We start from the raw sequence: 13,381 nt of genomic DNA, 5'->3' as shown, positions 1-13,381 counted from the left end.
AGTGCCACAGGACGTAGAATCTACGTCCTGTGTATCAAAGGACCAAAGTGCCACAGAACGTAGATTCTACGTCCTGCTGCACTTCCGGTTTTGGGAGCGGAGGAACGGCTTTTCAAGCCATTCCTTCGCTCCCCACTCGTTCCCCAGCCTCCAGACAATAGTCAGAGGTGGGGAACGAGTGGCCCCTGGGTAGCGATTGCCCAGGGGCCCCATGGGACTCACCTGCCATCCACGTGGCTTTGCCGGCAGCTCCTCTCCCTTCTGCAGCTTCCCCCTCTGGCCCCCCTGCTTCCTGACACGCCCCCTCACATGAGCTGATGCTGTTGCTGGGCCAGATCGAGTTTCTCCTGCAGATCCTCACCTAGACCCCAAGTAAGTGGCAAATACACACACAAACACACAATCACACATTTATTACACTAATACACACTTATACTCACACTTACACACACACACATGCATTTTTGGGAGGTTTTCAAACATTTATCACTTACAGCACTTAGAGAAAACTCACACTTACTTGCACACTCGCACACATGCACACAAAACACATTTTACACACATGTACACACACACTTACACACTTATGTAATTTTGTAATTATTTTTTTTTTTCTAATCGCATCGTTTTTATTCTTGCCTGAAAAAAATGTTTTATTGCCATTGCGGATAGTGTATTCGCTAACCGCACTGCGCAATACCTTTTGTGTATTATTTTGGTGTTTCTACTACATTTTCTGTGATTTTGGTGGATTTTTGGGTATTTTACTGCATGTTTAGCCATTTTATAGCATTTTCAGTTATGCATAGTTGTTGTTCGCTTGACTTTGTCTGTAAAACTTATTTGCCCTAGCCAAAATACTCAAACTGTTATTCTGCCCGCAGATATTATTAGGCAAAAAAAAAAAAATGATTTTAGTGATTTTTTTTTTATCTTTATCAATTTTAGTGCTTTTTACATTGTTCTTTGTTACTTGTCTTTGCACATGGACATTTTGTCTGCTGTATTTCAATTTGGCATCCTCTGTACCCCACATAGTTTGGTAAATCTATTCATATAGGGCATCAAACTGTTCAGTAGACTAGTGGCGTTCATACTTAGAGTGTTTTATGTTGGTACGTTACTAAATGTGGGGGTACATAATGGGGTAAAATGCAAGCTTTGTGACAATTTTCAGAAATGTCATAAAAACCGTTCTGTTTAGCATAGCTTTGTAGTTTGGTAGTTTGTAGTAGAAAGATGTATTTACCCATTTTTGTTTTGTCAGAATGTGTACTTTCGGAAAATATATGGTTTTCTAGGGTTTCCTTACTGTTAGGTGGTCGTATGGCACATAATACACATACCGGGTGCAAAAACTGCATGAGCCGAAGCATCTTATGTGAAAATTCATATGCACTATTTTTACTTGGGTGCCCCTGTACCCCACATAGTTTGGTAAATCTATGCATATAGGGCATCAAACTGTTCAGTAGACCCCTGGCGTTCATATTTAGAATGTTTTATGTTGATACGGTACAAAATGTGGGGGTACATAATGGGGTAAAATGCAAGCTTTGTGACAATTTTCAGAAATGTCATAAAAACCGTTCTGTTTAGCATAGCTTTGTAGTTTGGTAGTTTGTAGTAGAAAGATGTATTTACCCATTTTTGTTTTGTCAGAATGTGTACTTTCGGAAAATATATGGTTTTCTAGGGTCTCCTTACTGTTAGGTGGTCGTATGGCACATAATACACATACCGGGTGCAAAAACTGCATGAGCCGAAGCATCTTATGTGAAAATTCATATGCACTATTTTTACTTGGGTGCCCCTGTACCCCACATAGTTTGGTAAATCTATGCATATAGGGCATCAAACTGTTCAGTAGACCCCTGGCGTTCATATTTAGAATGTTTTATGTTGATACGGTACAAAATGTGGGGGTAAATAATGGGGTAAAATGCAAGCTTTGTGACAATTTTCAGAAATGTCATAAAAACCGTTCTGTTTAGCATAGCTTTGTAGTTTGGTAGTTTGTAGTAGAAAGATGTATTTACCCATTTTTGTTTTGTCAGAATGTGTACTTTCGGAAAATATATGGTTTTCTAGGGTCTCCTTACTGTTAGGTGGTCGTATGGCACATAATACACATACCGGGTGCAAAAACTGCATGAGCCGAAGCATCTTATGTGAAAATTCATATGCACTATTTTTACTTGGGTGCCCCTGTACCCCACATAGTTTGGTAAATCTATGCATATAGGGCATCAAACTGTTCAGTAGACCCCTGGCGTTCATATTTAGAATGTTTTATGTTGATACGGTACAAAATGTGGGGGTAAATAATGGGGTAAAATGCAAGCTTTGTGACAATTTTCAGAAATGTCATAAAAACCGTTCTGTTTAGCATAGCTTTGTAGTTTGGTAGTTTGTAGTAGAAAGATGTATTTACCCATTTTTGTTTTGTCAGAATGTGTACTTTCGGAAAATATATGGTTTTCTAGGGTCTCCTTACTGTTAGGTGGTCGTATGGCACATAATACACATACCGGGTGCAAAAACTGCATGAGCCGAAGCATCTTATGTGAAAATTCATATGCACTATTTTTACTTGGGTGCCCCTGTACCCCACATAGTTTGGTAAATCTATGCATATAGGGCATCAAACTGTTCAGTAGACCCCTGGCGTTCATATTTAGAATGTTTTATGTTGATACGGTACAAAATGTGGGGGTACATAATGGGGTAAAATGCAAGCTTTGTGACAATTTTCAGAAATGTCATAAAAACCGTTCTGTTTAGCATAGCTTTGTAGTTTGGTAGTTTGTAGTAGAAAGATGTATTTACCCATTTTTGTTTTGTCAGAATGTGTACTTTCGGAAAATATATGGTTTTCTAGGGTCTCCTTACTGTTAGGTGGTCGTATGGCACATAATACACATACCGGGTGCAAAAACTGCATGAGCCGAAGCATCTTATGTGAAAATTCATATGCACTATTTTTACTTGGGTGCCCCTGTACCCCACATAGTTTGGTAAATCTATGCATATAGGGCATCAAACTGTTCAGTAGACCCCTGGTGTTCATATTTAGAATGTTTCATGTTGATACGGTACAAAATGTGGGGGTACATAATGGGGTAAAATGCAAGCTTTGTGACAATTTTCAGAAATGTCAAAAAAATCGTTCTGTTTAGCATAGCTTTGTAGTTTGGTAGTTTGCAGTAGAAAGATGTATTTACCCATTTTTGTTTTGTCAGATTGTGTACTTTTGGAAAATGTATAGTTTTCTAGGGTCTCCTTACTGTTAGGGGGCCTTATGCCGCATAATGCACATGCCGGTAGCTTATATTGCAGTGTATACACTTTGTATGCACTGACGTCCTTATGGGGTCTCTAAATGCCAGATACAGTGCTGACCCTATGCACAATGGGCATCAAACTGTTCAGCGGACCCTAGGCTTTCATATTTCGGGTGTGTTTTCTTGGTACCTAATGTTATGTGGGAGATAAGGTGCTTGAAAGTGGAAGATTTGATGTGTTTTTCAGGTATTTCACCAAAACTAGCAATTTTGGGAAAGCACTGCGACTCTGTAGTTTGGAGTAGAAAGACATGGGTACCAATTTTGAATTCGCCCGAATGTGTACTTTCCAAAAATATATGGTTTTGGGGGGTCAATGTATTTTTTTGTGTTTTTACCCCACAGAAAATGCAGTTAACATGTTGAATTTTCAGTAGCTAAAGAGACCTCTGGGGCAATCTCTATGCACTGACGTCCTTATGGGGTCTCTAAATGCCAGATACAGTGCTGATCCTATGCACAATGGGCATCAAACTGTTCAGCGGACCCTTGGCTTTCATATTTAGGGTGTGTTTTCTTGGTACCTAATGTTATGTGGGAGATATGGTGCTTGAAATTGGAAGATTTGATGTGATTTTCAGGTATTTCCCCAAAACTAGCAATTTTGGGAAAGCACTGCGACTCTGTAGTTTGGAGTAGAAAGACATGGGTACCAATTTTGAATTCGCCCGAATGTGTACTTTCCAAAAATATATGGTTTTGGGGGGTCAATGTATTTTTTTGTGTTTTTACCCCACAGAAAATGCAGTAAACGTGTTGAATTTTCAGTAGCTAAAGAGACCTCTGGGGCAATCTCTATGCACTGACGTCCTTATGGGGTCTCTAAATGCCAGATACAGTACTGATCCTATGCACAATGGGCATCAAACTGTTCAGCGGACCCTTGGCTTTCATATTTTGGGTGTGTTTTCTTGGTACCTAATGTTATGTGGGAGATAAGGTGCTTGAAAGTGGAAGATTTGATGTGTTTTTCAGGTATTTCACCAAAACTAGCAATTTTGGGAAAGCACTGCAACTCTGTAGTTTGGAGTAGAAAGACATGGGTACCAATTTTGAATTCGCCCGAATGTGTACTTTCCAAAAATATATGGTTTTGGGGGGTCAATGTATTTTTTTGTGTTTTTACCCCACAGAAAATGCAGTAAACGTGTTGAATTTTCAGTAGCTAAAGAGACCTCTGGGGCAATCTCTATGCACTGACATCCTTATGGGGTCTCTAAATGCCAGATACTAGCTGATCCTATGCACAATGGGCATCAAACTGTTCAGCGGACTCTTGGCTTTCATATTTAGGGTGTGTTTTCTTGGTACCTAATGTTATGTGGGAGATATGGTGCTTGAAAGTGGAAGATTTGATGTGATTTTCAGGTATTTCACCAAAACTAGCAATTTTGGGAAAGCACTGCGACTCTGTAGTTTGGAGTAGAAAGACATGGGTACCAATTTTGAATTCGCCCGAATGTGTACTTTCCAAAAATATATGGTTTTGGGGGTCAATGTATTTTTTTGTGTTTTTACCCCACAGAAAATGCAGTAAACGTGTTGAATTTTCAGTAGCTAAAGAGACCTCTGGGGCAATCTCTATGCACTGACGTCCTTATGGGGTCTCTAAATGCCAGATACAGTGCTGATCCTATGCACAATGGGCATCAAACTGTTCAGCGGATCCTTGGCTTTCATATTTAGGGTGTGTTTTCTTGGTACCTAATGTTATGTGGGAGATATGGTGCTTGAAAGTGGAAGATTTGATGTGATTTTCAGGTATTTCACCAAAACTAGCAATTTTGGGAAAGCACTGCGACTCTGTAGTTTGGAGTAGAAAGACATGGGTACCAATTTTGAATTCGCCCGAATGTGTACTTTCCAAAAATATATGGTTTTGGGGGGTCAATGTATTTTTTTGTGTTTTTACCCCACAGAAAATGCAGTAAACGTGTTGAATTTTCAGTAGCTAAAGAGACCTCTGGGGCAATCTCTATGCACTGACATCCTTATGGGGTCTCTAAATGCCAGATACTAGCTGATCCTATGCACAATGGGCATCAAACTGTTCAGCGGACTCTTGGCTTTCATATTTAGGGTGTGTTTTCTTGGTACCTAATGTTATGTGGGAGATATGGTGCTTGAAAGTGGAAGATTTGATGTGATTTTCAGGTATTTCACCAAAACTAGCAATTTTGGGAAAGCACTGCGACTCTGTAGTTTGGAGTAGAAAGACATGGGTACCAATTTTGAATTCGCCCGAATGTGTACTTTCCAAAAATATATGGTTTTGGGGGGTCAATGTATTTTTTTGGGTTTTTACCCCACAGAAAATGCAGTAAACGGATTGATATTTCAGTAGCTAAAGAGATCTCCTGGGCAATTTGTATGCACTAACTTCCTTATGGGGTCTCTAAATGCCAGATACATTGGTGTTCCTATGCACAATGGGCATCAAACTGTTCAGCGGACCCTTGGCTTTCATATTTAGGGTGTGTTCTTTTGGTACCTAATGTTATGTGGGAGATAAGGTGCTTGAAAGTGGAAGATTTGATGTGATTTTTAGGTATTTCATCAAAACTGGCAATTTTGGGAAAGAATTGCGACTCAGTAGTTTGGAGTAGAAAGACATGGGTACCAATTTTGAATTTGTCCGAATGTGTACTTTCCAAAAATATATGATTTTTGGGGGTCAATGTATTTTTTTGTGTTTTTACCCCACAGAAAATGCAGTAAATGTGTTGAATTTTCAGTAGCTAAAGAGATCTCCTGGGCAATTTGTATGTACTAACTTCCTTTTGGGGTCTCTAAAATCCAGATACATCGGGGATCCTATGCACAATGGGCATCAAACTGTTCAGTGGACCCCTGGCTTTCATATTTAGAGTGTGTTTTCTTCGTACCTAATGTTATGTGGGAGATAAGGTGCTTGAAAATGGAAGATTTGAGGTGATTTTTTAGAATTTTCATAATTTTTTATAGAAAATGCTAAATTCAGTAAAGCATTGCCGTTTGGTACTTAGGAGTTGGAAGACATAGTTACCCATTTCGGATTCGTCAGAATGTGTAGTTTTCAAAAATGTATGGTTTCCTGGGGTAAACCTAATGTTCCAGGATTTTTGGCTTTGGAATGTAAAGTATGCCGTATTCTGCTGTAATGCTTTGAAAATTTAGTAATTTACTGCTGGGAGTTTTTGATCTATAGAAGTCAGAAATCTCAATAAAACTATACATATCAGGTATTGGCACGTTCGGAAGACATGAGGCTTTCCAAATCAGTTGAATTTTTGTCCATAAAATAAAATGTGTTTCTGGTAGAAATCCTTATATCATGAAAAATAGCATTTTTTCTTTTTTTTTTTGTATTTCAAGCTCTAAATCTTGTTCCAGAAGTGGAAATACACAAAAACTCAGGTAGATTTGGAAAGCTCAGGTTCTCCTGAAAAAAACAATATATAGTTTGCCTACCTAAACTTAACCCTGCCCCCAGTAAAAGCCCCTACATTGAGAGAGCACAGAATGTTCACAAAACGTCTGGCACTGGGGGGAACTGAAATGACGAATTCGGCTGGCACTTAAAGGGTTAAAATCTTTTTTCTATTATATTACATATACACTCACTTCAGGTATAAGCCGATCCAAGTGATCTGCACGATTTTGATGGGATGGGTGTGTTGAAAGCCATTCTGGAGTCCGAGCTTGCCCTTGTAAACTCTCAAGGATTTCCATTTGTTTCCAGAAAACTGAACTTGCTCTTACATCTACACAGGCCTGCAAGTAAACAAACATTTCTGAACTATTGATGGCACAGTGACACAGAAACATTCTACATACCTGAGTAAAGGCTTTTATTGATCATTTATTAACAAGTATTAATTCACAGGTGAGATTAAAAGTACTCTGTAAAACATCTAAGGCTGCTCCTGACAGTTCCCGTATATGATGTTAGATTTTTACAGCAATATGAAAAATGTTAACACTTTAGGCAAAGTGCAGTAGGCTTCAGGTCTATATCGTAGACACGTTGACAAATAGTCATGTTGACAATTAATAACATAGCAGAGAACAGAAGAACAGTTACACTACCATTGGCATTCATTTTTGGACTTAGTCTTAGGGGCTGATTTACTTACCCACGAACGGGTCGAATGGAGTCCGATTGCGTTTTTTTCGTAATGATCGGTACTTTGCGATTTTTTCGTATGTTTTGCGATTTTTTCGGATTCTTTACGAATTTTTCGGATCCAATACGATTTTTGCGTAAAAACGCGAGTTTTCCTATCCATTACGAAAGTTGCGTAAAAAGTTGCGCATTTTGCGTAGCGTTAAAACTTACGCGAAAAGTTGCGCATTTTTCGTAGCGTTAAGTTTTAACGCTACGAAAAATGCGCAACTTTTCGCGTAAGTTTTAACGCTACGCAAAATGCGCAACTTTTTACGCAACTTTCGTAATGGATACGAAAAACTCGCGTTTTTACGCAAAAATCGTATTGGATCCGAAAAATTCGTACAGAATCCGAAAAAATCGCAAAACATACGAAAAAGTCGCAAAATATTCGTTTTCAAGTCGGAACTTTTCCAATTCGGGTCGGATTCGTGGGTTAGTAAATCAGCCCCTTAGTCTTTTTTTATGTATTTCATAAAAATTGTGTTCCTCAAGAACAAACACAATGAATAGCTTAATTTTTTTCTTGCATCCCTTTCTGTCAGCTACTATTCATTACAAAATGTAGGTTAGGCTAGCAGAATGTTAACAATTACCATACTTTTTTCTTAGTTTCATAAATTAAATTTATAATACCATGTAGAAATATTCAGACCGTTGAAAAATCATTGCACCAGCAATAAATAAACCAACGCTGCTGATGCTAATAGTACTAACACTGCTAATACTACCAATAATGCCAATATCACTAATGCTGCTAATGATAATACTAATAATATGAATACTACCAAAAATATTAATACTGCTAAAAAAATACAAATGCTAATGCCACAGATAATGGTAATTCTGCCACACTGAGGGGCACATTTACAAAAGCACGAACGCGCGAGCGTTCATGCGAACGCCCCAAGCGTATTTTCGCTGATTTTGTCGGGCATCCGCACGACTTTTTCGTACGGCGTTTGCACGAAAAAATCGGAAAGGTTTTACCGCTGTTTACAATTGTTTGGTACGAAAATTTTGTGACTTTCGGATCGCCAATACGATATTATCGTGACTAATACGATTTTTTCGTAAGCATTTTCGTGATATTTGCGATCTTACGAAATTTTCGTTTCCAATACGATTTTTTCCCATTCGTGGATTAGTAAATGTGCCCCTGAGAGTGCTTATCCTGACGATATTAGTAAAAGCAGTACAGGTATAGGACCCGTTATCCACAATGCTCGGGACCAAGGGTATTCCGGATAAGGGGTCTTTCCGTAATTTGGATCTCCATACCTTAAGTCTACTAAAAAATCACTTAAACATTAATTAAACCCAGCAGGATTGTTTTGCATCCAATAATGATTATTTATATCTTAGTTGGGATCAAATACAAGGTTCTGTTTTATTACTACAAAGAAAAAGGAAATCAGTTTTAAAATTCTGAATTATTTGATTAAAATGGAGTCTATAGGAGATGGCCTTTCCGTAATTCGGAGCTTTCTGGATAACGAGTTTCCGGATAAGGGATCCCATACCTTAGAATTAGCAGTATTAATAGTATTATTGGTAGGATTAGTATCACTAATAGTATTAGCATTTGGTATTATTGTCAGTATTAGTATATTAGTATATAGTCATATTAGTTTTGTTAGAATTAGCAGTACAGGTATAGGGCCCGTTATCCAAAATGCTCGGGATCAAGGGTATTCCGGATAAGGGGTCTTTCAGTAATTTGGATCTTCATACCTTAAGTCTACTAAAAAATCAATAAAACATGAATTAAACCCAATAGGATTATTTTGCATCCAGTAAGGATTAATTTATCTTAGTTGGGATCAAATACAAAGCACTGTTTATTTTTACAGAGAAAAGGAAATCAATTTTAAAAATCTGAATTATTTGATTAAAATGGAGTCTATGGGAGACAGGCTTTCCGTAATTTGGAACTTTCTGGATATCAGGTCTCTGGATAATGGATCCCATACCTATATTACTATAATTTGAAGCACAGTATTGGTAGAATTAATTTTAGCATTATTATAAGAAGTATTAGTAGTATAAGTCTTGTTGGAGGTATTAGCAGTATTAGAATTTGTGGTATTAGTATTATTGGTAGTATTAGCAGCATTAGATTTGTTAGTACAGGTATGGGACCTGTTATTCCGGGACCTGGGATTTTCCAGATAAGGGATCTTTCCGTAATTTAGATCTTCATATCTTAAGTCTGCTAAAAATCACTGAAATCACTTGTTTTGCATACAATAAGGATACATTACATCTTGGCTGGGATCAAGTACAAGGTACTGTTTTATTATTACAGAGAAAAAGGAAATAATTTTAAAAAATTGGAATTATTTACACATAATAAAGTCTATGGGAGATGGCCTTTACGTAATTCGGAACTTTCTGGATAATGGATTTCCAGATAAGGGATTCCATACCAGCAGTATTAGTATTATAAGCAGTATTAGTATTACCATTAGTAATATTAGCAACAACAGTATTATTGGTAATATAAATATTACCGGTGCTAGTAGCAGCATTCGAATTAACAGAATTGGTGGTATTAGCATTATTGGAAGTATTAACAGCATTGGCATTATTAGTATAATCAACAGAAGTATTAGTATTACTGGCAGTATAAGTGGCATAATCAGTATACGAATTAGAAGTATTGACATCTGCAGTATTCGTATTAGTGATAGTATTAATATTATTAGTATTCAGGGGCGGGCCGAGCCAACCGAGCGCCCTAGGCACCCCGGTTGGCCACCTCTCCCCTACACCTGCGCTAATGCCCCCCACCGTTTTGCTGATGATGCCTCCAGTGTGGAAATTCCTGTGTGTGCCGTCATATATATCTATCTCTCTCCTCTCTCTCCTTTGAGAAAGGCTGCTGTTGTGGCCGAAACGTCAGTTCCTTCTGTTCCACATCTAATAAATTACGGATTTAGTGATAAGTCCTGTTTGATGCGATCCATTTTTCTGTTTTGTATCTACGCTGATGTGGACTTCACCCAGGCGAGTGCTGATTTTTTTGAACTTATATATATATATATACCCCCACATACATATTAAGCTAATTTACATATATTACCAAACAAAAAGGACGCTGCAGAATAAAATCCAATACTGAGGGCAGGTCTGAAGGAAATTTCTTACTTAGAAAGGACTGAAAGAACAAATATTGTATGCAAAAGAACCAACATTATGGTATTTTCATAGTCCATGTAAAAATGTCCTTTAAAACACGATGCTGACATTCTGATGCAATAAAGAAGATGAGCATGAATGGCTATAGTTTAATAATCACATTTATGTCTTGTATTTCCAGACTTAAATGACCCCAGAACGAGCAGATCACACAATGTAAAATTATAGTGTTATATGACCTTCATATTTAACATGATTCAAGTAAGACTCTCAAAAACTATTGCATTTTAAAAGGTACGTAACCAAAAAATGAAATTTTGCTGTATAAAAATAAAAAAGGATTTTCAATATTTTTTCAATAGTTTTTCAATCTATCAAATAGAGAATAAAAGCAGTATTTTTCTGTGCCTTTTAGCTAGGGATGCACCGAACCCAGTTTTTTTGGGGGGTCGGCCAAACCCCCAAATCCATAGCATATGCTAATTTATGCTAATTAGGATTTGTTTTCAGTTCGGCCAGGACCGTGGATTCAGCCGAATATGAACCCTGCTGAAAAAGGCTGAATCCCAAACTGAATCCTGGATTCAGTGCATCCCTACTTTTAGCACTGTTGGTTCATAAGCAATAGTCATCTCTCCTCAGGCCAAAACTCCATTTCCCACAATGCCCTATAAAAATATACTGAATTAAACAGCTCATATGTAAAACCCTGCTTCATTTGTTCTCTCCCACACTACTTCCTGTTACAGAAACAGCTGCATTATTTCCTGTCAGGTGATCTCTGAGGGATCACACAGACCAGAACAAAATGGTGACTCAAAGGAAAAGTTGTAAAAGGGCAATATTTTCTGAAATATACACAGTTGGTGCTCGAAAACGTTGGATTTTTTTCATTAATAAAATTTTTTTTGTTTTCTAACTAAGTCCCTGTGTGTGCGGCTCACTGTCTTGCTATATATATATATATATATATATATATATATATATATATATTCCAGTCTGGTAATATTCTTTCATAGGCCACTTAATATGATATACATTATCTGTTGTTTAAATATTCATTCAGGTGCTATAGATTTCCTTGAATAAGTGTTTTTTCACATAGTCTCTGCTATATTGTTTCAATGAATCAGCAGTGCAAAGAATAGCAAAGGACAGACAGGCACTGCTTTCAATAGCAAACACTTTTACAAATAACTTCATTAAACATGTGTATTGAAAGCATGATGGAATGTTGTACAATAGGAAAAATATTTTGTGAATCTTTAGCGCCTTTAAAAGATGAAAGAAAATGCTACAAGGAAAGTAACCAAAAAATAGATTTTCAAAACTTCTGCTTAAAGTGAGCCATTTAGAGAACAGTAAAGAATGAATGCAATCAGCTGAACGGTGAGATGATAAGCAGTATGGAGCTGTAATACACAGCAGCAAAGGCTATCTGCTCATCTTAAAAGAGCACTGCAACCCGTAAAGGACGGCAAAGTGCAAACAATTTAGAAAGATGACTCTCAAACGGTACAGTACATCCTACAAATCTGAATTTTGTTTCTTCTAGCAATCAGGGGTGTTGTTTCTCTTCTATGCCATACTTAACAGAAAAATGTTCTTTATTTTGCATGCAGATTTTTTTACCTCCTCCAGTAATTTCCCTGTAGGTTATTATAACTGCTTGTTTATGTTATACAGCACTATAACTAATGATGCAATAAGCGATTTGACCGATGTTGAGTGGTCTAGAAGTCAAGATGTCATTCGTATCTTGCAGACACTTCCTATACATTTGAATCAATTGGCGGCACATTCCAGTTTTTAACAGGAACATGCCACTATACCGCTATAAACTTTCCTTGTGCAGGCGCCCCCCTGTTCCCACCTAACCCTCTGCATACCAACTTTGTTGATCTCTGATAAAAGCAGCTTCAGATAGGGGGTCACCTAAAAAATAAAAATGGAGTCTGCAAAAAATAACTTTAGTAAACCCAATAGGATTGTTTTGCCACCAATATGGATTAATTTGGCTTAGTTATTATCAAGCTACTGTTTTATTATTACAGAGAAAAAGGAAATATTTTTTAAAATGTAAAGTTATTTGCTTAAAATTGAATGTGGAAGATGGCCTTCGAATAATGTGGATCTTTCTGGATAACGGGTTTACAGATAAGAGATCCTATATTTATATATTATTCAGTGACAGTATGAAATAAACCAAAGCAGAATTTAGTCAGCAAACTATTAAGCACTATAAAGCACAACTCTGACGTCATACATTAAATTAACCCATCCATATCTAATAACTAAATATTAGCAAAGTATATTCCCAGAAAGCATATGCAGGCTGGAACTGTAAACAACCCGCTATCTCAGTCATGGCACTTTAACACATACTCAGCTAATGAGATATAACAATCATCTTAACATCTGTCCTACATATTCCATACATTTAAAAATGATAATACTGCACACGTAGTTTCCTTCATATGTGTTGTGAATAAAAAAGCCATAGTGCAAACTCAGTTAATACCACTAGATGGCAATATTTCTAAAATAAATAAATAAATAAAACTAGAATCAAATGCGATTTTGTTCATAACAAAAAATCTTTTCTACATATAAAATAACAAATTGATTTAAATTAGAGTGGCAACAGCACAGCCATTATTTCATACCCTAATCATATCCACCCTTCCTGCAAAGTTCAGCCTCACAGCATGACATTTCTAAAGACAATCAGAGCTAGAAATATTAATAT

General features: G+C 37.1%; 1 protein-coding gene across 4 annotated transcripts in view; it reads right to left on the bottom strand.

Moving 5' to 3' along the window:
- oma1 (OMA1 zinc metallopeptidase) overlaps window positions 1-13,381 on the bottom strand; it is a 55,557-nt gene that overhangs the window by 16,029 nt on the left and 26,147 nt on the right. For all 4 annotated transcript variants that reach the window (XM_031900906.1, XM_004913950.4, XM_031900908.1 and 1 more), the window contains one exon: window positions 6,948-7,097. In XM_031900906.1, the coding sequence (XP_031756766.1) occupies window positions 6,948-7,097 (150 nt within the window). The remainder of the gene's footprint in view (window positions 1-6,947; window positions 7,098-13,381) is intronic.

This window comes from Xenopus tropicalis, chromosome 4 (assembly GCF_000004195.4).
Source record: "Xenopus tropicalis strain Nigerian chromosome 4, UCB_Xtro_10.0, whole genome shotgun sequence".
Taxonomy (NCBI): Eukaryota; Metazoa; Chordata; class Amphibia; order Anura; family Pipidae; genus Xenopus; species Xenopus tropicalis.
Note: the sequence above shows the minus strand (reverse complement) of the source record. Positions and strands in the feature narration are given on the sequence as shown.